We start from the raw sequence: 26,810 nt of genomic DNA, 5'->3' as shown, positions 1-26,810 counted from the left end.
TGACTATAAATATGGTTGACTATAAATATGTCTGACTATAAATATGTCTGACTATAAATATGTCCGACTATAAATATGTTTGACTATAAATATGTCTGACTATAAATATGGTTGACTATAAATATGTCTGACTATAAATATGTCTGACTATAAATATGGTTGACTATAAATATATCTGACTATAAATATGTCTGACTATAAATATGTTTGACTATAAATATGTCTGACTATAAATATGTTTGACTATAAATATGTCTGACTATAAATATGTGTGACTATAAATATGTCTGACTATAAATATGTTTGACTATAAATATGTCTGACTTTAAATATGTTTGACTATAAATATGTCTGACTATAAATATGTGTGACTATAAATATGTTTGACTATAAATATGTCTGACTATAAATATGTGTGACTATACATATGTTTGACTATAAATATGTCTGACTATAAATATGTTTGACTATAAATATGTCTGACTATAAATATGTGTGACTATAAATATGTCTGACTATAAATATGTTTGACTATAAATATGTCTGACTATAAATATGTGTGACTATAAATATGTCTGACTATAAATATGTGTGACTATAAATATGGTTGACTATAAATATGTGTGACTATAAATATGTCTGACTATAAATATGTCTGACTATAAATATGTGTGACTATAAATATGGTTGACTATAAATATGTCTGACTATAAATATGTCTGACTATAAATATGGTTGACTATAAATATGGTTGACTATAAATATGTCTGACTATAAATATGGTTGATTATAAATATGGTTGACTATAAATATGTTTGACTATAAATATGGTTGACTATAAAAATGGTTGACTATAAATTTGTCTGACTATAAATATGTCTGACTATAAATATGCCTGACTATAAATATTCGTGTAACTGTCAAGTCTTTGCCAACAAAGACTTTGTCCTCCATTCAACTTGTTCATGTTGCAGTTGGCCTTTCAAGTGACGTCACCTTGTTATGAAATGATCAGCACTTTGTTTTGGCCGCGCTGGCCTTTTAAACGGTGGGCGTGGCCTTGCTACTACGACCCGCCCCCTGCTGCCTGCAGCCCAGCGCCCCTCCCACGATGAAGTCGCGCCAGTCTCACAACTAAGTCAACACGCACGCAGCTCGCGCGGAAACTACTCGCCCACGATAGTCGCCCACTGTTGTCGCAGACTGTTTACAAGCAGCAGGAAGACGACGACGACGACGAAGAAGAAGAAGAAGAAGAAGAAGAAGAAGAAGAAGAAGAAGAAGAAGAAGAAGAAGAAGAAGAAAGGCCAAGCCCCCTCCTTTGAAGCTGATTAGGCGGTGTATTGGGCCAGTGAGCAGACGGAGGATCTATGACGACACACGCAGACTCTTCATCGTGTTCGCCAGGTGAGTTATTCCCACTCACTCGGTGTCCTGCTGGTCAATCCACCACACGAGAGGTTTAGTAGTGATGGACGCAGCTGGACGTCATTAGCATACCTGCTGCCAATCAATCTGCTAATCATTTCATCACCTGGCTTTCAATGCCGCTAACCCTGACTACTATAACAGTTTTATGTCATGACTACTGACTACTATGAAGTCTTATGTCATGACTACTGACTACTATGAAGTCTTATGTCATGACTACTGACTACTATAACAGTTTTATGTCATGACTACTGACTACTATAACAGTTTTATGTCATGACTACTGACTACTATGAAGTCTTATGTCATGACTACTGACTACTATGAAGTTTTATGTCATGACTACTGACTACTATGAAGTCTTATGTCATGACTACTGACTACTATAACAGTTTTATGTCATGACTACTGACTACTATAACAGTTTTATGTCATGACTACTGACTACTATGAAGTCTTATGTCATGACTACTGACTACTATGAAGTCTTATGTCATGACTACTGACTACTATAACAGTTTTATGTCATGACTACTGACTACTATGAAGTCTTATGTCATGACTACTGACTACTATGAAGTCTTATGTCATGACTACTGACTACTATAACAGTTTTATGTCATGACTACTGACTACTATGAAGTCTTATGTCATGACTACTGACTACTATAACAGTTTTATGTCATGACTACTGACTACTATACCAGTTTTATGTCATGACTACTGACTACTATGAAGTCTTATGTCATGACTACTGACTACTATAACAGTTTTATGTCATGACTACTGACTACTATACCAGTTTTATGTCATGACTACTGACTACTATGAAGTCTTATGTCATGACTACTGACTACTATAACAGTTTTATGTCATGACTACTGACTACTATAACAGTTTTATGTCATGACTACTGACTACTATGAAGTCTTATGTCATGACTACTGACTACTATAACAGTCTTATGTCATGACTACTGACTACTATGAAGTCTTATGTCATGACTACTGACTACTATAACAGTTTTATGTCATGACTACTGACTACTATGAAGTCTTATGTCATGACTACTGACTACTATAACAGTTTTATGTCATGACTACTGACTACTATACCAGTTTTATGTCATGACTACTGACTACTATGAAGTCTTATGTCATGACTACTGACTACTATAACAGTTTTATGTCATGACTACTGACTACTATAACAGTTTTATGTCATGACTACTGACTACTATGAAGTCTTATGTCATGACTACTGACTACTATAACAGTCTTATGTCATGACTACTGACTACTATGAAGTCTTATGTCATGACTACTGACTACTATAACAGTTTTATGTCATGACTACTGACTACTATGAAGTCTTATGTCATGACTACTGACTACTATGAAGTCTTATGTCATGACTACTGACTACTATGAAGTCTTATGTCATGACTACTGACTACTATGAAGTCTTATGTCATGACTACTGACTACTATGACGTTTTATCTCATGACTACTGACTACTATGAAGTCTTATGTCATGACTACTGACTACTATAACAGTTTTATGTCATGACTACTGACTACTATGAAGTCTTATGTCATGACTACTGACTACTATGAAGTCTTATGTCATGACTACTGACTACTATAACAGTTTTATGTCATGACTACTGGCTACTATGAAGTCTTATGTCATGACTACTGACTACTATAACAGTTTTATGTCATGACTACTGACTACTATAACAGTTTTATGTCATGACTACTGACTACTATGAAGTCTTATGTCATGACTACTGACTACTATAACAGTTTTATGTCATGACTACTGACTACTATGAAGTCTTATGTCATGACTACTGACTACTATGAAAGTCTTATGTCATGACTACTGACTACTATAACAGTTTTATGTCATGACTACTGACTACTATGAAGTCTTATGTCATGACTACTGACTACTATAACAGTTTTATGTCATGACTACTGACTACTATGAAGTCTTATGTCATGACTACTGACTACTATGAAAGTCTTATGTCATGACTACTGACTACTATAACAGTTTTATGTCATGACTACTGACTACTATGAAGTCTTATGTCATGACTACTGACTACTATGAAAGTCTTATGTCATGACTACTGACTACTATAACAGTTTTATGTCATGACTACTGACTACTATGAAGTCTTATGTCATGACTACTGACTACTATGAAGTCTTATGTCATGACTACTGACTACTATGAAGTCTTATGTCATGACTACTGACTACTATAACAGTTTTATGTCATGACTACTGACTACTATGAAGTCTTATGTCATGACTACTGACTACTATGAAGTCTTATGTCATGACTACTGACTACTATGAAAGTCTTATGTCATGACTACTGACTACTATAACAGTTTTATGTCATGACTACTGACTACTATGAAGTCTTATGTCATGACTACTGACTACTATGAAAGTCTTATGTCATGACTACTGACTACTATGAAGTCTTATGTCATGACTACTGACTACTATGAAGTCTTATGTCATGACTACTGACTACTATGACAGTTTTATGTCATGACTACTGACTACTATGAAAGTCTTATGTCATGACTACTGACTACTATTAAGTCTTATGTCATGACTACTGACTACTATGAAGTCTTATGTCATGACTACTGACTACTGTAACAGTTTTATGTCATGACTACTGACTACTATGAAGTCTTATGTCATGACTACTGACTACTATGAAGTCTTATGTCATGACTACTGACTACTATGAAGTCTTATGTCATGACTACTGACTACTATGAAGTCTTATGTCATGACTACTGACTACTATAACAGTTTTATGTCATGACTACTGACTACTATGAAGTCTTATGTCATGACTACTGACTACTATGAAGTCTTATGTCATGACTACTGACTACTATGAAAGTCTTATGTCATGACTACTGACTACTATAACAGTTTTATGTCATGACTACTGACTACTATGAAGTCTTTTGTCATGACTACTGACTACTATGAAAGTCTTATGTCATGACTACTGACTACTATGAAGTCTTATGTCATGACTACTGACTACTATGAAGTCTTATGTCATGACTACTGACTACTATGACAGTTTTATGTCATGACTACTGACTACTATGAAAGTCTTATGTCATGACTACTGACTACTATGAAGTCTTATGTCATGACTACTGACTACTATGAAGTCTTATGTCATGACTACTGACTACTATAACAGTTTTATGTCATGACTACTGACTACTATGAAGTCTTATGTCATGACTACTGACTACTATAACAGTTTTATGTCATGACTACTGACTACTATGAAGTCTTATGTCATGACTACTGACTACTATAACAGTTTTATGTCATGACTACTGACTACTATGAAGTCTTATGTCATGACTACTGACTACTATGAAGTCTTATGTCATGACTACTGACTACTATGAAGTCTTATGTCATGACTACTGACTACTATAACAGTTTTATGTCATGACTACTGACTACTATGAAGTCTTATGTCATGACTACTGACTACTATGAAGTCTTATGTCATGACTACTGACTACTATGAAAGTCTTATGTCATGACTACTGACTACTATAACAGTTTTATGTCATGACTACTGACTACTATGAAGTCTTTTGTCATGACTACTGACTACTATGAAAGTCTTATGTCATGACTACTGACTACTATGAAGTCTTATGTCATGACTACTGACTACTATGAAGTCTTATGTCATGACTACTGACTACTATGACAGTTTTATGTCATGACTACTGACTACTATGAAAGTCTTATGTCATGACTACTGACTACTATGAAGTCTTATGTCATGACTACTGACTACTATGAAGTCTTATGTCATGACTACTGACTACTATAACAGTTTTATGTCATGACTACTGACTACTATGAAGTCTTATGTCATGACTACTGACTACTATAACAGTTTTATGTCATGACTACTGACTACTATGAAGTCTTATGTCATGACTACTGACTACTATAACAGTTTTATGTCATGACTACTGACTACTATGAAGTCTTATGTCATGACTACTGACTACTATAACAGTTTTATGTCATGACTACTGACTACTATGAAAGTCATAGTTATTGTGAAACTTCTCTGGGGAAAAAGTGAGTTGCTTGCCTATCAGTGTGTGGTCTGCACAGGCACATCGTGTCCTGGTACCATGTTAACCCCTGGATGGACTCCTGTAACACAGTCCTGGTACCTGGTACCATGTTAACCCCTGGATGGACTCCTGTAAGACTGGTAGTTGTGAGGTGGGGGTGTGATTGTTAACCAGTCATCATTTCCTGGTACCATGTTGACCCTCCCTGGTAGGATGTAAAGGCTGGTAGATGTTAATGAGGTGGGGGTGTGACCATGTTGACCCTCCCTGGTAGGATGTTAAGACTGGTAGATGTTAATGAGGTGGGGGTGTGACCATGTTGACCCTCCCTGGTAGGATGTAAAGGCTGGTAGATGTTAATGAGGTGGGGGTGTGACCATGTTGACCCTCCCTGGTAGGATGTAAAGACTGGTAGATGTTAATGAGGTGGGGGTGTGACCATGTTGACCCTTCCTGGTAGGATGTAAAGACTGGTAGATGTTAATGAGGTGGGGGTGTGACCATGTTGACCCTCCCTGGTAGGATGTAAAGGCTGGTAGATGTTAATGAGGTGGGGGTGTGACCATGTTGACCCTCCCTGGTAGGATGTAAAGGCTGGTAGATGTTAATGAGGTGGGGGTGTGACCATGTTGACCCTCCCTGGTAGGATGTAAAGGCTGGTAGATGTTAATGAGGTGGGGGTGTGACCATGTTGACCCTCCCTGGTAGGATGTAAAGACTGGTAGATGTTAATGAGGTGGGGGTGTGACCATGTTGACCCTCCCTGGTAGGATGTAAAGACTGGTAGATGTTAATGAGGTGGGGGTGTGACCATGTTGACCCTCCCTGGTAGGATGTAAAGACTGGTAGATGTTAATGAGGTGGGGGTGTGACCATGTTGACCCTCCCTGGTAGGATGTAAAGGCTGGTAGATGTTAATGAGGTGGGGGTGTGACCATGTTGACCCTCCCTGGTAGGATGTAAAGGCTGGTAGATGTTAATGAGGTGGGGGTGTGACCATGTTGACCCTCCCTGGTAGGATGTAAAGGCTGGTAGATGTTAATGAGGTGGGGGTGTGACCATGTTGACCCTCCCTGGTAGGATGTAAAGGCTGGTAGATGTTAATGAGGTGGGGGTGTGACCATGTTGACCCTCCCTGGTAGGATGTAAAGACTGGTAGATGTTAATGAGGTGGGGGTGTGACCATGTTGACCCTCCCTGGTAGGATGTAAAGGCTGGTAGATGTTAATGAGGTGGGGGTGTGACCATGTTGACCCTCCCTGGTAGGATGTAAAGGCTGGTAGATGTTAATGAGGTGGGGGTGTGACCATGTTGACCCTCCCTGGTAGGATGTAAAGGCTGGTAGATGTTAATGAGGTGGGGGTGTGACCATGTTGACCCTCCCTGGTAGGATGTAAAGACTGGTAGATGTTAATGAGGTGGGGGTGTGACCATGTTGACCCTCCCTGGTAGGATGTAAAGACTGGTAGATGTTAATGAGGTGGGGGTGTGACCATGTTGACCCTCCCTGGTAGGATGTAAAGGCTGGTAGATGCTTTGTGATTATTAACCAGACGGTGTGATTATGAAATGCTTCTCTCTGCAGACGGAGGGAAGAAGAAGGTGTGACCTCATGCCGGGCATCAACTCCTCCACGGGGCCTGGCTATGACAGCTGGGACATGGAGCACCTGGACTACTACCAGCATTATTTCTATGACCACCACAACCCCGATGAGGATTTCTTCAAGTCCACGGCGCCCAGCGAGGACATATGGAAGAAATTTGAGCTGGTGCCGACCCCACCCATGTCCCCCGTGCGGGCGCCGGAAGGGTCGGGCAGGTCGGTGTGTCCGAGTCTCGGGGACAAACTGGAGTGGGTGTCCCAGTTCCTGGGGCAGGAGGACCAGCAGCAGCAGGACCTGCCTTGCAAAGTGGGCCCGACCAGCGACTCCACGGGGAACCTGAGCTCCATCATCATCCAGGACTGCATGTGGAGCTGCTTCTCTGCCGGCCAGCAGCTGGAGAGGGTGGTGGGGGAGCGCTGCCTCTCCTGCCCCGTCAGGGTTGGACCCGCCGGGGTGTCCCCGGGTAGGACGCCGGGTGTGCCCGCCGACACGCCGGCTCTCGGCTGCGTCGGGGCGGATTGTGTGGACCCGACCGCCATGCTCGCCTTCCCTCCTGCTGCCTGCAAGAAGCAAGTGTCCTCCGGGTCTGAGTCTCACACCGACTCCTCAGGTGGGTGGTCTACACTCTCTAAACCTGTGGACTTGTAGTTTGTCACGCCAACAGCTGCCACCACAATAATACACAAATGATGATAGCTGCCACCACAATAATAAATATGACACTAAACACCTGCCACCACAATAATACACAAATGATGTTAAACAGCTGCCACAACAATAATAAACAAATGATGATAGCTGCCACCACAATAATAAACAAATGATGACAGCTGCCACAACAATAATAAACAAATGATGATAGCTGCCACCAAAATAATAAACAAATGATGATAGCTGCCACCACAATAATAAACAAATGATGATAGCTGCCACCACAATAATAAACAAATGATGATGGTGCACCTAATAGTGTGCATGAAGGAGCTGTGTCAATAACTGCCTCTGATCCCTCCTCCTAACCCTAACACATTGTGTTACCTTGGTGCATGTGGTGACACATTGTGTTACCTTGGTACATGTGGTGACACATTGTGTTACCTTGGTGCATGCGGTGACACATTGTGTTACCTTGGTACATGTGGTGACACATTGTGTTACCTTGGTGCATGCGGTGACACATTGTGTTACCTTGGTGCATGTGGTGACACATTGTGTTACATTGGTACATGTGGTGACACATTGTGTTACCTTGGTACATGTGGTGACACATTGTGTTACCTTGGTACATGTGGTGACACATTGTGTTACCTTGGTACATGCGGTGACACATTGTGTTACCTTGGTACATGTGGTGACACATTGTGTTACCTTGGTACATGTGGTGACACATTGTGTTACCTTGGTACATGTGGTGACACATTGTGTTACCTTGGTACATGTGGTGACACATTGTGTTACCTTGGTACATGTGGTGACACATTGTGTTACCTTGGTACATGTGGTGACACATTGTGTTACCTTGGTACATGCGGTGACACATTTTGTTACCTTGGTGCATGCGGTGACACATTGTGTTACCTTGGTACATGCGGTGACACATTGTGTTACCTTGGTACATGTGGTGACACATTGTGTTACCTTGGTACATGTGGTGACACATTGTGTTACCTTGGTACATGTGGTGACACATTGTGTTACCTTGGTGCATGCGGTGACACATTGTGTTACCTTGGTACATGTGGTGACACATTGTGTTACCTTGGTGCATGTGGTGACACATGTGCTGCATGGCTGCAACAACAATGTCAGTGCAGGCTCGTGTCTCCCCAAGAAGGTCAATACTGTAAATGTCTGCCACAAGGAGGCTCTTTGAAACTGTAAAGTTCCTGAGTGGGGAAGAGACTTTTCCTCTTTTCCACTCGCCTGAACTGGTATGATCCCATGCAGAACTGGTATGATCCCATGCAGAACTGGTATGATCCCATGCAGGCCAGCATGTGATGTGGAAGTGAGAGCGTGTGGAATGTCACAAAGGAGACTTGTTGCTGCATTCCTGCACTCCACAGGCCACAGCGCCAATTGTGTCAGTGGATGAACTCTGTCCCGTCTGAATAGGTCCACCTTTGGAGGAGAACTCTGTCCCGTCTGAATAGGTCCACCTTTGGAGGAGAACTCTGTCCCGTCTGAATAGGTCCACCTTTGGAGGAGAACTCTGTCCCGTCTGAATAGGTCCACCTTTGGAGGAGAACTCTGTCTAGGCTGAATAGGTCCACCTTTGGAGGAGAACTCTGTCCCGTCTGAATAGGTCCACATTTGGAGGAGAACTCTGTCCCGTCTGAATAGGTCCACCTTTGGAGGAGAACTCTGTCTAGGCTGAATAGGTCCACCTTTGGAGGAGAACTCTGTCGAGGCTGAATAGGTCCACCTTTTGAGGAGAACTCTGTCCCGTCTGAATAGGTCCACCTTTGGAGGAGAACTCTGTCCGTCTGAATAGGTCCACCTTTGGAGGAGAACTTTGTCTAGGCTGAATAGGTCCACCTTTGGAGGAGAACTCTGTCCCGTCTGAATAGGTCCACCTTTGGAGGAGAACTCTGTCCCGTCTGAATAGGTCCACCTTTGGAGGAGAACTCTGTCCCGTCTGAATAGGTCCACCTTTGGAGGAGAACTCTGTCCGTCTGAATAGGTCCACCTTTGGAGGAGAACTTTGTCTAGGCTGAATAGGTCCACCTTTGGAGGAGAACTCTGTCTAGGCTGAATAAGTCCACCTTTAGAGGCGAACTCTGTCCCGTCTGAATAGGTCCACCTTTGGAGGAGAACTCTGTCCCGTCTGAATAGGTCCACCTTTGGAGGACAACTCTGTCCCGTCTGAATAGGTCCACCTTTGGAGGACAACTCTGTCTCGTCTGAATAGGTCCACCTTTGGAGGAGAACTCTGTCTAGGCTGAATAGGTCCACCTTTGGAGGAGAACTCTGTCTGGGCTGAATAGGTCAACCTTTGGAGGAGAACTCTGTCTAGGCTGAATAGGTCCACCTTTGGAGGAGAACTCTTGTCTAGGCTGAATAGGTCCACCTTTAGAGGCGAACTCTGTCCCGTCTGGATATTCAGCACTGGGACCTGGTAGTTAACAGGTGTCTGCCACACAAGTTCTGGATCATGACTTCATGCCACACATTACATTTCATCTAGTTGTAAAAAAAACAAACACTCACGCTCTCTAAAATTCCTGGCTAGATTTTAGAGGTGTAATTACTTAGAGTTTGGAACATGGCTGAAGATGTTGCCAGGGTTGGACTTTGTGGAGTAGAAAATGTGCTTATTCATCGTTCTTGAGGGACAGTTGCTGGTTTCCACTTGAGTGCCTTTTTACCTACCACCTTTTTGACTTTGTTCAAATGATTGAAGATGGGGAACTTCCACTCAATTTCTCTACATTTTCAACAATTAGTCAATCGACAAGTTGTGATCTCGCCGTGGAATCCAAACGTATACTTTTATTCCTGGTACAGACGAGGCAGACGTATACTTTTATTCCTGGTACAGACGAGGCAGACGTATACTTTTATTCCTGGTACAGACGGAGCAGACGTATACTTTTATTCCTGGTACAGACGAGGCAGACGTATACTTTTATTCCTGGTACAGACGGAGCAGACGTATACTTTTATTCCTGGTACAGACGAGGCAGACGTATACTTTTATTCCTGGTACAGACGGAGCAGACGTATACTCCTAGGTAGCACTGAAGTTATCACAGCTTTTTACTGGTAAGGCGGTGGTTGGCCTTCTTTAGATGACCTCCTAGGTAGCACTGAAGTTATCACAGCTTTTTACTGGTAAGGCGGTGGTTGGCCTTCTTTAGATGACCTCCTAGGTAGCACTGAAGTTATCACAGCTTTTTACTGGTAAGGCTGTGGTTGGCCTTCTTTAGATGACCTAACCTAGTTAGCACTGAAGTTATCACAGCTTTTTACTAGTAAGGCGGTGGTTGGCCTTCTTTAGATGACCTCCTAGTTAGCACTGAAGTTATCACAGCTTTTTACTGGTAAGGCGGTGGTTGGCCTTCTTTAGATGACCTCCTAGGTAGCACTGAAGTTATCACAGCTTTTTACTGGTAAGGCGGTGGTTGGCCTTCTTTAGATGACCTCCTAGGTAGCACTGAAGTTATCACAGCGCCTCTGCTGGTTCACACAATGAATAATGGATGTGTTGTTGTTGTTGCAGATGACGAGGATGACCAAGACGAGGATGAAGAGGAGATCGACGTGGTGACGGTGGAGCACAAGCAGCAACAGCACAAAGCTGGCCGACTCCTCAACGGCCGCAAACCAGTGACCATCACGGTGAGAGCGGACCCCCTGGACCCCGGCATGAAGCGTTTCCACATCTCCATCCATCAACAGCAGCACAACTACGCCGCCCCCTCCCCCGACACCCTCCTGCCGTCCGTGGAGCCACCCCACAAACGGGTCCGCCAGGAGGCCTCCAGCTCCGCGCTCCACCATCAGGGCCAGAACTGCAACCAGCCTCGGCTCAGCCACGCCCCCTCCAATTTGGACAGCCGGCGGTCTTACGTGACAGAAGCGCCCGCCCTCGATGCCGCCTCTCCTACCTCCCCCGCCTCGCCGTCCTCGCCCCACTCCAGACCCGACCACCTGTCCAGCCCTCAGTCGTCCGACTGCGAGGACACGGACCGACGCAAGGCACACAACTTCCTGGAGCGCAAGCGACGCAACGACCTGCGCTCGCGCTTCCTGTCGCTGCGGGACGAGATCCCCGGATTGGCGGACTGCCCCAAGACGCCCAAGGTGGCCATCTTGACGCGGGCCACCGAGTACCTGCAGCAGCTGCATGCCAGCGAGAGGCAGAAGAGCCAGGAGAGGAAGCAGCTGAAGGCCAAGCAGGCGCAGCTGCTGCAGAGGCTGGCACAGCTCAAACGCTTCTGACCTGAAGGAAGGACCCTATTGGATCACCTGGACTGAAGGAAGGACCCTATTGGATCACCTGGACTGAAGGAAGGACCCTATTGGATCACCTGGACTGAAGGAAGGACCCTATTGGATCACCTGGACTGAAGGAAAGACCCTATTGGATCACCTGGACTGAAGGAAGGACCCTATTGGATCACCTGGACTGAAGGAAGGACCCTATTGGATCACCTGGACTGAAGGAAGGAACACATTGGATCATGTGGACTGAAGGAAGGACCGTATTGGATCACCTGGACTGAAGGAAGGACCGTATTGGATCACCTGGACTGAAGGAAGGACCGTTTTGGAGCATGTGGACTGAAGGAAGGACCGTTTTGGATCACCTGGACTGAAGGAAGGACCACATTGGATCATGTGGACTGAAGGAAGGACCGTATTGGATCACCTGGACTGAAGGAAGGACCGTTTTAGAGCATGTGGACTGAAGGAAGGACCGTTTTGGATCACCTGGACTGAAGGAAGGACCACATTGGATCATGTGGACTGAAGGAAGGACCGTTTTGGATCACCTGGACAGAAGGAAGGACCACATTGGATCACCTGGACTGAAGGAAGGACCGTTTTGGATCACCTGGACTGAAGGAAGGACCACATTGGATCACCTGGACTGAAGGAAGGACCGTTTTGGATCACCTGGACTGAAGGAAGGACCGTTTTGGATCACCTGGACTGTTTTTTTGTGGTTTGCACATTCTTGGCTTGTGAGTGAGGCCGTCTGCACAGCAAGCTTTAGACAAGGTGGTCCTTGGTCATCAATAGAAGTTTAGTCGTCATGGAAAGTTGCTGATCCAGTGTTGCATGCTGGGACTCGGTGTGATGTCTGCTCTTGTCAGACGGAAAGAGTCAACTTTATGTTTTGTGCCATTTTCTCCAATCCTTTGCTGCTTGGTTGAAGTGCGACTTATTTGTTAGTTCTATTGCATAACCAGCCTGAATTGTAGCAAGACCATGTGAGCTCCCGGTCTGGTACTTTTTCTTTTTGATTGTGCCGTAGAAAAGTTGAATGTGGGCTTCAGTATATCAAACTGGGATGGTTGTGCCATAGAGAAGTTGAATGTGGGCTTCAGTATATCAAACTGGGATGATTGTGCCATAGAGAAGTTGAATGTGGGCTTCAGTATATCAGGCTAAGAATGTCTGACATGGCAAGTGTTTGACGAGAATATTGTATTTGTAAAAGTGTCCATAGTTCCTGTGTGTATAGTCCCGTCCCAAACAAAAGCAGAGTTGTTTTTCTTCTTCAGCCTTGCGTCTTAAAGCTTGCTGGCTTTTCCAGAGATACTCAAGAAGCTTCTATTTTTGTTAATAAAAGACTGAGTGAACATTGATAAGGTGGGACACTTTGGCTCACATTTTTCAGCCATGCCTCCTTATTTGTCTTTTTTTTTTTTTTGTGAAAGTCACTTGACAAAAGTTTAATACTATATTTTCCTAGCGAGCTGTGTTGTGTTGAAACAGCTGCTGGTTGTGTGAGGATGGATGTTGTTGTGTTGAAACAGCTGCTGGTTGTGTGAGGATGGATGTTGTTGTGTTGAAACAGCTGCTGGTTGTGTGAGGATGGATGTTGTTGTGTTGAAACAGCTGCTGGTTGTGTGAGGATGGATGTTGTTGTGTTGAAACAGCTGCTGGTTGTGTGAGGATGGATGTTGTTGTGTTGAAACAGCTGCTGGTTGTGTGAGGATGGATGTTGTTGTGTTGAAACAGCTGCTGGTTGTGTGAGGATGGATGTTGTTGTGTTGAAACAGCTGCTGGTTGTGTGAGGATGGATGTTGTTGTTGATGCCATCTTGGTGCTCCATGTAGTCCAGAAGCCATAAAAGAAACACTCGTCACTTTTGTACTACAAATAGTTGCCAGCAGCACTCAGGAATAGTTGACTTTTTCTTGTGGGCTAACAAGCTGAGCTCAGAGGCTTGATGCTCAATGTTCTTACTTCCCTGCTCATGACTTCAGCACAACCCACCAGTTGCCCTCATTTGCATTCCTCAGAAGGCCTTCTTTCTTTTGTCCTTTCATTTGTGTTGCTTGCCAGATGTGCACGTGTTGTTGTGTTCACCTTGCATCTGCACTTTGCTTTTCTCTCTACCTCACAAGTCTATTGTTATTATGGAGGAAGACTCTGAATAAATGGAAATTGTTTGACATCATCTTTGACATGTTTGCCTTTCTTTTCTTCACCTGAATGCACAGCACAGGTGTCCAAAGAGTGGCCCGAGGGGGATTTGCGGCCTGCGACGCATTTTAAAAATGCTCATTAAAAAAAACAACAGAAATGTAAAAAGAGCACAGAGGTGAAATGTAAGAAAATAGTTGCAATACTAACTAATAAAACAGGCTGTTTTTTCTTTAAAACTGTCATTGCTCAAAAAATCCTATCTTTCTCAGTTGTAATACTCTTTTCCACCACTTGTGGCAGTAATTACATCAAACAAGAAGTCTGCAGCATAGAGAAGTTTTGAAGCGCAAAACTTATGACTAAAGTGGTGAAGCTGTATTTTCATTTGCACTTTAATTTTATTGACATTAACTTTTTTTTTTTAGCACAACATAATTGTATAGAGCAGAGGTGCTCATTACGTCCATCGCGATCTACCGGTGGATCACGGAGGGTGTGTCAGTCGATCACGATCTACCGGTGGATCACGGAGGGTGTGTCAGTCGATCGCGATCTACCGGTGGATCACGGAGGGTGTGTCAGTCGATCGCCAGCCAGGCATTACAAAAATAGTCCTAAAAATGAGCGATCATAAATCTTCACTATGACGTCACTTTGGTCACTTGATTGACATACACGTCATTCTGAGATGACGCTGGCTGCTGACACATCATTATTAAGAAAAAATGACCGACAGGAAGGCGAAAAACACTTTTTATTTCAACAGACTCTGGTGCCGTACCTGTCGTCAAAACTCCAAAAACCGACTGCACAGTTGCACAATAAAAGCTCTGCTTCATCCTGCCTGCGCTAACAAAATAAGAGTCTCAGAAAGCTGGCGTGCACAAGCTAGCAAGCTACAGAGTTTGCCGCCAATGTATTTCTTGTAAAGTGTATACAAAGGAGTACGGAAGCTGGACAAATAAGATGCCAAAAAGCAACCACTTTCATGTGGTATTGGACAGAAAGGAGGACTTTTTTTCTCCTCTATTTGAAAATGCGGACGTTATCATCACTAACTGTCTGATTCCTGTCAATGCAAGTCATCAGTAATTATCATCACTACTGTCTGATTCCTATCAATGCAAGTCATCACAATCAGGTAATACACCAACTTATAGTCTTGTCTTCATGAAAGAAAGGAATCTATATGTGTTAAACATGCTTGCATTATCTTTAAACACCTTTAACTTGTTAACAATATTAACTATATATGTTAAACATGCTTGTATTATCTTTAAACACCTTTAACTTGTTAACAATATTAACTATATGTGTTAAACATGCTTGCGTTATCTTTAAACACCTTTAACTTGTTAACAATATTAACTATATGTGTTAAACATGCTTGTATTATCTTTAAACACCTTTAACTTGTTAACAATATTAACTATATGTGTTAAACATGCTTGCATTATCTTTAAACACCTTTAACTTGTTAACAATATTAACTATGTGTTAAACATGCTTGCATTATCTTTAAACACCTTTAACTTGTTAACAATATTAACTATATGTGTTAAACATGCTTGTATTATCTTTAAACACCTGTAACTTGTTAACAATATTAACTATATGTGTTAAACATGCTTGTATTTTCTTTAAACACCTTTAACTTGTTAACAATATTAACTATATGTGTTAAACATGCTTGCATTATCTTTAAACACCTTTAACTTGTTAACAATATTAACTATATGTGTTAAACATGCTTGCATTATCTTTAAACACCTTTAACTTGTTAACAATATTAACTGTATGTGTTAAACATGCTTGCATTATCTTTAAACACCTTTAACTTGTTAACAATATTAACTATATGTGTTAAACATGCTTGCATTATCTTTAAACACCTTTAACTTGTTAACAATATTAACTATATGTGTTAAACATGCTTGCATTATCTTTAAACACCTTTAACTTGTTAACAATATTAACTATATGTGTTAAACATGCTTGCATTATCTTTAAACACCTTTAACTTGTTAACAATATTAACTATATGTGTTAAACATGCTTGCATTATCTTTAAACACCTTTAACTTGTTAACAATATTAACTATATGTGTTAAACATGCTTGCATTATCATTAAACACCTTTAACTTGTTAACAATATTAACTATATGTATTAAACATGCTTGCATTATCATTAAACACCTTTAACTTGTTAACAAAAACATATATTTCACAAATAAGTAAATATAAATGATATATATGAATGAGGTAGATCCCCGCGACTTGATCAATTGAAAAGTAGCTCGCCTGCAGAAAAGGTGTGAGCACCCCTGCTATACAGTAAAATATGTATTTGTATACAGGGAGTACTCTGTTTTGCAGTATATTTGGTTAGCATTTATTTTTCTTATCCGCCTGACCTAAGCCTAAGCTCTATGAGATGAATAAATATGGTTTCATATCATTTGAGAAGGTTGTAAACTGTAAGTAGGTTAGATATTAATATTGAAAACGATTAAAATCAAGATTAAGATGACTAATTCCGTGTTAATATTTGAGTGGGCCCCGGGGCCCTCTGTAGTGAAAAAGTTGGGCCTCCATGTCAAAAAGATTAAGAGCCCCTGAAATATTCCACTTTGAAATATTTTCAGCATAAAAAGCAAACATTTTCTGTGACATGAAGGGTTTTAACAAAAACAAAAGGATAAAAACATCTGAAGTTGATCTCCAGATTGAAGAGTTTGGGGCCCGTTTGGATCCCTGACAATTTTAGTGGGAAATGTTTTTTTAAACTATCATTGCTCAAACAATATTGTTGTGAATTATTGACCTACTGAAGGCTTCAATGACTTCAAATCAAATATTTCACTTTATTATTATTCATTTGTTTAATGTTGCATATGTTGTGTTTTTGCCATAAAAACCCGGCTTTTCATTCACAAAAAAGGCATAAACATTGATGAAAAAAACCCAACCTTTTTTTTATTGACAGACAGATGATGTTGATCCAGAGAATCAAGCGGTTAAAAAATCTCTCTCTCTCTCTCTCTCTCTCTCTCTGTGTGTGTATATATATATATATATATATATATATATATATATATATATATATATATATATATATATATAAATATATATATATATATATATATATATATATATATATATATATATATATATATATATATATATATATATATATATATATATGACTTATTTTTAAACGTTCTTATGATTGAGAGCCTTGCTGGTCCAAGCTTGAGGGGAGCCCTAAAGCTAAACAAATATTTAAATATGTATTGTAATTAGACATGTCCGATATTATCGGCCGATAAATGCTTTAAAATGTAATATCGGAAATGATCGGTATCGTTTTTTTTATTATCGGTATCGTTTTTTTATTTAATTTTTTTATTAAATCCACATAAAAAACACAAGATACACTTACAATTAGTGCACCAAGCCAAAAAAACTCCCTCCCCCATTCACACTCATTCACACAAATGGGTTGTTTCTTTCTGTTATTAATATTCTGCTTCCTACATTATATATCAATATATATCAATACAGTCTGCAAGGGATACAGTTATTAATATTAACATTATATATCAATACAGTCTGCAAGGGATACAGTCTGTAAGCACACATGATTGTGCGTGCTGCTGCTCCACTAATAGTACTAACCTTTAACACTTCATTTGACTCATTTTCATTCATTACTAGTTTCTATGTAACTGTTTTTATATTGTTTTACTTTCTTTTTTATTCAAGAAAATGTTTTTAATTTATTCATCTTATTTTATTAATTTTTTTTATTTAAAAAAAGGACCTTATCTTTCCCATACTTAGTTGTCCAAATTAGGCATAATAATGTGTTAATTCCACCACTGTATATATCGGTATTGGTATCGGTTGATATCGGTATCGGTAATTAACGAGTTATGCAATATTGGATATCGGCAAAAAAAGCCATTATCGGACATCGCTAATTGTAATGCTTTTGAAAATGAAAAATATCAAAATGCTTTCATTTGGGGGCCTCACTGGAGAAAGTTTGGGCACCCCTGCCTGTCTTAAATGTTGTTATGCGTTTATTTAGTGGGCTTCCAGCGTCGCCATAGCAACAGTGCCAATGAGGCTATATTACGACATCTAACTGAATATTATGCTCTTTCAGTACAATCAAATAGTAAACATTCAATCAATGTTGCTGTCACACACGCACGCACGCGCACACGCACACACACACACACACGCTCACACGCACACACACACACACACACACACGCTCACGCGCTCACGCGCACACGCGCACACACGCACACACAGACACACGCTCACACGCTCACACGCACACACACACACACACACACACATACACACACACACACACACACACACACACACACACACACACACACACACACACACACACACACACACACACACACACACACACACACACACACACACACACACACACACGTCCGCATCACTCAGGCAACGCTTGCTTGTTGCCAGGCAACAAAGGCCCGCCTACGTGGCCGGCGCATGCGCACGGGAGTGCAGTGGGCGTCCCAGAAGAAGGCAACATGGCGGCGTCGTCGAGCAGCTGGCAGCGTGTGATGAAGATGAAGAAAGCGACGCTTCCTTCCCTGCTGGTCATCTTAGGAGCTACCGGCACCGGCAAGTCCAAGCTGGCCATTGACTTAGCAACACGACTGCGGGGACACGTCATCAGCGCAGACTCCATGCAGGTACGACACGCTTTTACCGGCAAAACACGTGGAGGCCAATCATAGCCACTTACTGACGTCAGCCATCCAGTTTATACCGCTTGTCCCTTTCGGGCTGCGGGAGCCTATCTCAGCTGCGTTGGGGCGGAAGGCGGGTACAGCGGGGTACTTTTACCATGACAACTTGAACACGTGTTAGCATTGACATGTTGATAACAATACAACATTGCCATGTTGATAACAATACAACATTGCCGTGTTGATAACAATACAACATTGACATGTTGATAACAATACAACATTGACATGTTGATAACAATACAACATTGACATGTTGATAACAATACAACATTGACATGTTGATAACAATACAACATTGCCATGTTGATAACAATACAACATTGACATGTGGATAACAATACAACATTGCCATGTGGATAACAATACAACATTGCCATGTTGATAACAATACAACATTGACATGTTGATAACAATACAACATTGACATGTTGATAACAATACAACATTGCCATGTTGATAACAATACAACATTGCCATGTTGATAACAATACAACATTGCCATGTTGATAACAATACAACATTGCCATGTTGATAACAATACAACATTGACATGTTGATAACAATACAACATTGACATGTTGATAGCAATACAACATTGACATGTTGATAACAATACAACATTGCAATGTGGATAACAATACAACATTGCCATGTTGATAACAATACAACATTGCCATGTTGATAACAATACAACATTGGCATGTACAGGCTTCCCAAATGGTGCAACAAAGTAAGCACGATGAGTTGTTTAATGTACAACAAAAGTGTTCATGTGAGCAACATTGAGGCAGCAGCATGATTATTATTATGGTGTTGTCAATGATTATTATTATGGTGTTGTCAATGATTATTATTATGGTGTTGTCAATGATTATTATTATGGTGTTGTCAATGATTATTATTATAGTGTTGTCAATGATTATTATTATGGTGTTGTCAATGATTATTATGGTGTTGTCAATGATTATTATTATGGTGTTGTCAATGATTATTATTATAGTGTTGTCAATGATTATTATTATGGTGTTGTCAATGATTATTATTATGGTGTTGTCAATGATTATTATTATGGTGTTGTCAATGATGATTATTATGTTGTTGTCAATGATTATTATTATGGTGTTGTCAATGATTATTATTATGGTGTTGTCAATGATGATTATTATGGTGTTGTCAATGATTATTATTATGGTGTTGTCAATGATTATTATTATGGTGTTGTCAATGATTATTATTATGGTGTTGTCAATGATTATTATTATAGTGTTGTCAATGATTATTATTATGGTGTTGTCAATGATTATTATGGTGTTGTCAATGATTATTATTATGGTGTTGTCAATGATTATTATTATAGTGTTGTCAATGATTATTATTATGGTGTTGTCAATGATTATTATTATGGTGTTGTCAATGATTATTATTATGGTGTTGTCAATGATGATTATTATGTTGTTGTCAATGATTATTATTATGGTGTTGTCAATGATTATTATTATGGTGTTGTCAATGATGATTATTATGGTGTTGTCAATGATTATTATTATGGTGTTGTCAATGATTATTATTATGGTGTTGTCAATGATTATTATTATGGTGTTGTCAATGATGATTATTATGGTGTTGTCAATGATTATTATTATGGTGTTGTCAATGATTATTATTATGGTGTTGTCAATGATTATTATTATGATGGTGTTGTCAATGATTATTATTATGGTGTTGTCAATGATTATTATTATGGTGTTGTCAATGATTATTATTATGGTGTTGTCAATGATTATTATTATGGTGTTGTCAATGATTATTATTATGGTGTTGTCAATGATGATTATTATGGTGTTGTCAATGATGATTATTATGGTGTTGTCAATGATTATTATTATGGTGTTGTCAATGATTATTATTATGGTGTTGTCTGGTCTATATGTCCCCACTTATCATGGTCCCTGGTCTATATGTCCCCACTTATCATGGTCCCTGGTCTATATGTCCCCACTTATCATGGTCCCTGGTCTATATGTCCCCACTTATCATGGTCCCTGGTCTATATGTCCCCACTTATCATGGTCCCTGGTCAATATGTCCCCACTTATCATGGTCCCTGGTCTATATGTCCCCACTTATCATGGTCCCTGGTCTATATGTCCCCACTTATCATGGTCCCTGGTCTATATGTCCCCACTTATCATGGTCCCTGGTCTATATGTCCCCACCTATCATGGTCCCTGGTCTATATGTCCCCACTTATCATGGTCCCTGGTCTATATGTCCCCACTTATCATGGTCCCTGGTCTATATGTCCCCACTTATCATGGTCCCTGGTCTATATGTCCCCACTTATCATGGTCCCTGGTCTATATGTCCCCACTTATCATGGTCCCTGTTCTATATGTCCCCACTTATCATGGTCCCTGGTCTATATGTCCCCACTTATCATGGTCCCTGGTCTATATGTCCCCACTTATCATGGTCCCTGGTCTATATGTCCCCACTTATCATGGTCCCTGGTCTATATGTCCCCACTTATCATGGTCCCTGGTCTATATGTCCCCACTTATCATGGTCCCTGTTCTATATGTCCCCACTTATCATGGTCCCTGGTCTATATGTCCCCACTTATCATGGTCCCTGGTCTATATGTCCCCACTTATCATGGTCCTTGGTCTATATGTCCCCACTTATCATGGTCCCTGGTCTATATGTCCCCACTTATCATGGTCCCTGGTCTATATGTCCCCACTTATCATGGTCCCTGGTCTATATGTCCCCACTTATCATGGTCCCTGGTCTATATGTCCCCACTTATCATGGTCCCTGGCCTATATGTCCCCACTTATCATGGTCCCTGGTCTATATGTCCCCACTTATCATGGTCCCTGGTCTATATGTCCCCACTTATCATGGTCCCTGGTCTATATGTCCCCACTTATCATGGTCCCTGGTCTATATGTCCCCACTTATCATGGTCCCTGGTCTATATGTCCCCACTTATCATGGTCCCTGGCCTATATGTCCCCACTTATCATGGTCCCTGGCCTATATGTCCCCACTTATCATGGTCCCTGGTCTATATGTCCCCACTTATCATGGTCCCTGGTCTATATGTCCCCACTTATCATGGTCCCTGGTCTATATGTCCCCACTTATCATGGTCCCTGGTCTATATGTCCCCACTTATCATGGTCCCTGGTCTATATGTCCCCACTTATCATGGTCCCTGGTCTATATGTCCCCACTTATCATGGTCCCTGGTCTATATGTCCCCACTTATCATGGTCCCTGGTCAATATGTCCCCACTTATCATGGTCCCTGGTCAATATGTCCCCACTTATCATGGTCCCTGGTCTATATGTCCCCACTTATCATGGTCCCTGGTCTATATGTCCCCACTTATCATGGTCCCTGGTCTATATGTCCCCACTTATCATGGTCCCTGGTCTATATGTCCCCACTTATCATGGTCCCTGGTCTATATGTCCCCACTTATCATGGTCCCTGGTCTATATGTCCCCACTTATCATGGTCCCTGGTCTATATGTCCCCACTTATCATGGTCCCTGGTCTATATGTCCCCACTTACTTGACCTTGCACGTCAAACTAGCTGCTCCTGACATCCTACATCAGTGTTCTGGCCTTAAATAACAGCAGCCAGGATAAAGCAGATTGCAAATATATTGCTTGTTTGCATCCATTTTCTTTAATCAGGATCACAGGTGAGCTAGAGTCTAGTCCACAGCACAGTACAGGTGAGCAGGAGTCTAGTCCACAGCACAGTACAGGTGAGCTGGAGTCTAGTCCACAGCACAGTACAGCACAGGTGAGCTAGAGTGTAGTCCACAGCACAGTACAGGTGAGCAGGAGTCTAGTCCACAGCACAGTACAGGTGAGCTGGAGTCTAGTCCACAGCACAGTACAGGTGAGCTGGAGTCTAGTCCACAGCACAGCACAGTACAGGTGAGCTGGAGTCTAGTCCACAGTACAGCACAGGTGAGCTAGAGTCTAGTCCACAGCACAGTACAGTACAGGTGAGCTGGAGTCTAGTCCACAGCACAGTACAGGTGAGCTGGAGTCTAGTCCACAGCACAGCACAGTACAGGTGAGCTGGAGTCTAGTCCACAGTACAGCACAGGTGAGCTGGAGTCTAGTCCACAGCACAGTACAGTACAGGTGAGCTGGAGTCTAGTCCACAGTACAGCACAGGTGAGCTAGAGTGTAGTCCACAGTACAGCACAGGTGAGCTGGAGTCTAGTCCACAGCACAGTACAGTACAGGTGAGCTAGAGTCTAGTCCACAGCACAGTACAGGTGAGCTGGAGTCTAGTCCACAGCACAGCACAGTACAGGTGAGCTGGAGTCTAGTCCACAGCACAGTACAGTACAGGTGAGCTGGAGTCTAGTCCACAGTACAGCACAGGTGAGCTGGAGTCTAATCCACAGCACAGCACAGTACAGGTGAGCTGGAGTCTAGTCCACAGTACAGCACAGGTGAGCTGGAGTCTAGTCCACAGCACAGTACAGGTGAGCTGGAGTCTAGTCCACAGCACAGTACAGGTGAGCTGGAGTCTAGTCCACAGCACAGTACAGCACAGGTGAGCTGGAGTCTAGTCCACAGCACAGTACAGCACAGGTGAGCTGGAGTCTAGTCCACAGCACAGTACAGGTGAGCTGGAGTCTAGTCCACAGCACAGCACAGTACAGGTGAGCTGGAGTCTAGTCCACAGTACAGCACAGGTGAGCTGGAGTCTAGTCCACAGCACAGCACAGTACAGGTGAGCTGGAGTCTAGTCCACAGTACAGCACAGGTGAGCTGGAGTCTAGTCCACAGCACAGCACAGTACAGGTGAGCTGGAGTCTAGTCCACAGCACAGCACAGTACAGGTGAGCTGGAGTCTAGTCCACAGTACAGCACAGGTGAGCTGGAGTCTAGTCCACAGCACAGTACAGTACAGGTGAGCTAGAGTCTAGTCCACAGCACAGTACAGGTGAGCTGGAGTCTAGTCCACAGCACAGCACAGTACAGGTGAGCTGGAGTCTAGTCCACAGCACAGTACAGGTGAGCTGGAGTCTAGTCCACAGCACAGTACAGTACAGGTGAGCTGGAGTCTACTCCACAGTACAGCACAGGTGAGCTGGAGTCTAGTCCACAGCACAGTACAGGTGAGCTGGAGTCTAGTCCACAGCACAGCACAGCACAGGTGAGCTGGAGTCTAGTCCACAGCACAGTACAGGTGAGCTGGAGTCTAGTCCACAGCACAGCACAGTACAGGTGAGCTGGAGTCTAGTCCACAGTACAGCACAGGTGAGCTGGAGTCTAGTCCACAGCACAGTACAGTACAGGTGAGCTGGAGTCTAGTCCACAGTACAGCACAGGTGAGCTGGAGTCTAGTCCACAGCACAGTACAGGTGAGCTGGAGTCTAGTCCACAGCACAGTACAGGTGAGCTGGAGTCTAGTCCACAGCACAGTACAGCACAGGTGAGCTGGAGTCTAGTCCACAGCACAGTACAGCACAGGTGAGCTGGAGTCTAGTCCACAGCACAGTACAGGTGAGCTGGAGTCTAGTCCACAGCACAGCACAGTACAGGTGAGCTGGAGTCTAGTCCACAGTACAGCACAGGTGAGCTGGAGTCTAGTCCACAGCACAGTACAGTACAGGTGAGCTGGAGTCTAGTCCACAGTACAGCACAGGTGAGCTGGAGTCTAGTCCACAGCACAGCACAATACAGGTGAGCTGGAGTCTAGTCCACAGCACAGCACAGTACAGGTGAGCTGGAGTCTAGTCCACAGTACAGCACAGGTGAGCTGGACTCTAGTCCACAGCACAGTACAGTACAGGTGAGCTAGAGTCTAGTCCACAGCACAGTACAGGTGAGCTGGAGTCTAGTCCACAGCACAGCACAGTACAGGTGAGCTGGAGTCTAGTCCACAGCACAGTACAGGTGAGCTGGAGTCTAGTCCACAGCACAGTACAGTACAGGTGAGCTGGAGTCTACTCCACAGTACAGCACAGGTGAGCTGGAGTCTAGTCCACAGCACAGCACAGTACAGGTGAGCTGGAGTCTAGTCCACAGCACAGTACAGTACAGGTGAGCTAGAGTCTAGTCCACAGCACAGTACAGGTGAGCTGGAGTCTAGTCCACAGCACAGCACGGTACAGGTGAGCTGGAGTCTAGTCCACAGCACAGTACAGGTGAGCTGGAGTCTAGTCCACAGCACAGTACAGTACAGGTGAGCTGGAGTCTAGTCCACAGTACAGCACAGGTGAGCTGGAGTCTAGTCCACAGTACAGCACAGGTGAGCTGGAGTCTAGTCCACAGCACAGTACAGGTGAGCTGGAGTCTAGTCCACAGCACAGCACAGTACAGGTGAGCTGGAGTCTAGTCCACAGCACAGTACAGGTGAGCTGGAGTCTAGTCCACAGCACAGTACAGGTGAGCTGGAGTCTAGTCCACAGTACAGCACAGGTGAGCTAGAGTCTAGTCCACAGCACAGTACAGTACAGGTGAGCTGGAGTCTAGTCCACAGCACAGCACAGTACAGGTGAGCTGGAGTCTAGTCCACAGAACAGCACAGTACAGGTGAGCTGGAGTCTAGTCCACAGTACAGCACAGGTGAGCTGGAGTCTAGTCCACAGCACAGTACAGTACAGGTGAGCTAGAGTCTTGTCCACAGCACAGTACAGTACAGGTGAGCTAGGGTCTAGTCCACAGCACAGTACAGCACAGGTGAGCTGGAGTCTAGTCCACAGCACAGTACAGGTGAGCTGGAGTCTAGTCCACAGCACAGCACAGTACAGGTGAGCTAGAGTCTAGTCCACAGCACAGTACAGGTGAGCTGGAGTCTAGTCCACAGCACAGCACAGTACAGGTGAGCTGGAGTCTAGTCCACAGCACAGTACAGGTGAGCTGGAGTCTAGTCCACAGCACAGTACAGTACAGGTGAGCTGGAGTCTAGTCCACAGTACAGCACAGGTGAGCTGGAGTCTAGTCCACAGTACAGCACAGGTGAGCTGGAGTCTAGTCCACAGCACAGTACAGTACAGGTGAGCTAGAGTCTAGTCCACAGCACAGTACAGGTGAGCTGGAGTCTAGTCCACAGCACAGTACAGCACAGGTGAGCTGGAGTCTAGTCCACAGCACAGTACAGGTGAGCTGGAGTCTAGTCCACAGTACAGCACAGGTGAGCTGGAGTCTAGTCCACAGCACAGTACAGTACAGGTGAGCTAGAGTCTAGTCCACAGCACAGTACAGGTGAGCTGGAGTCTAGTCCACAGCACAGCACAGTACAGGTGAGCTGGAGTCTAGTCCACAGCACAGTACAGGTGAGCTGGAGTCTAGTCCACAGCACAGCACAGTACAGGTGAGCTGGAGTCTAGTCCACAGCACAGTACAGTACAGGTGAGCTGGAGTCTAGTCCACAGCACAGTACAGGTGAGCTGGAGTCTAGTCCACAGCACAGCACAGTACAGGTGAGCTGGAGTCTAGTCCACAGTACAGCACAGGTGAGCTAGAGTCTAGTCCACAGCACAGTACAGTACAGGTGAGCTGGAGTCTAGTCCACAGCATACCACAGTACAGGTGAGCTGGAGTCTAGTCCACAGCACAGCACAGTACAGGTGAGCTGGAGTCTAGTCCACAGTACAGCACAGGTGAGCTGGAGTCTAGTCCACAGCACAGCACAGTACA

General features: G+C 42.9%; 2 protein-coding genes across 2 annotated transcripts in view; both read left to right on the top strand.

Moving 5' to 3' along the window:
- The first annotated feature begins 1,116 nt into the window (after positions 1 to 1,116).
- Positions 1,117 to 14,341, top strand: myclb (MYCL proto-oncogene, bHLH transcription factor b). Its single transcript, XM_062029322.1, has 3 exons — positions 1,117 to 1,407; positions 7,186 to 7,816; positions 11,429 to 14,341. Exons 2-3 carry the CDS (start codon positions 7,213 to 7,215, stop codon positions 12,148 to 12,150), a joined length of 1,326 nt encoding a protein of 441 aa, XP_061885306.1. The 5' UTR covers positions 1,117 to 1,407; positions 7,186 to 7,212; the 3' UTR covers positions 12,151 to 14,341.
- Positions 14,342 to 18,876: 4,535 nt separating this feature from the next.
- Positions 18,877 to 26,810, top strand: part of trit1 (tRNA isopentenyltransferase 1) — a 68,111-nt gene continuing 60,177 nt past the window's right edge. Inside the window, exon 1 of the mRNA XM_062029324.1 lies at positions 18,877 to 19,062. Within this exon, the coding sequence (XP_061885308.1) occupies positions 18,898 to 19,062 (165 nt within the window). The 5' untranslated portion in view covers positions 18,877 to 18,897. The remainder of the gene's footprint in view (positions 19,063 to 26,810) is intronic.

The sequence above is a fragment of the Entelurus aequoreus genome, linkage group LG20, assembly GCF_033978785.1.
Source record: "Entelurus aequoreus isolate RoL-2023_Sb linkage group LG20, RoL_Eaeq_v1.1, whole genome shotgun sequence".
Lineage (NCBI taxonomy): Eukaryota > Metazoa > Chordata > Actinopteri > Syngnathiformes > Syngnathidae > Entelurus > Entelurus aequoreus.
This window is presented reverse-complemented; position numbering and strand designations above follow the sequence as displayed.

Bases quoted from the DNA above. Each gene is read 5' to 3' on its own strand.
- myclb (XM_062029322.1), top strand. From the start codon at position 7,213: ATGCCGGGCATCAACTCCTCCACGGGGCCTGGCTATGACAGCTGGGAC. The intron at 7,817-11,428 runs GTGGGTGGTCTA...TTGTTGTTGCAG, and splicing joins GTCTCACACCGACTCCTCAG to ATGACGAGGATGACCAAGAC.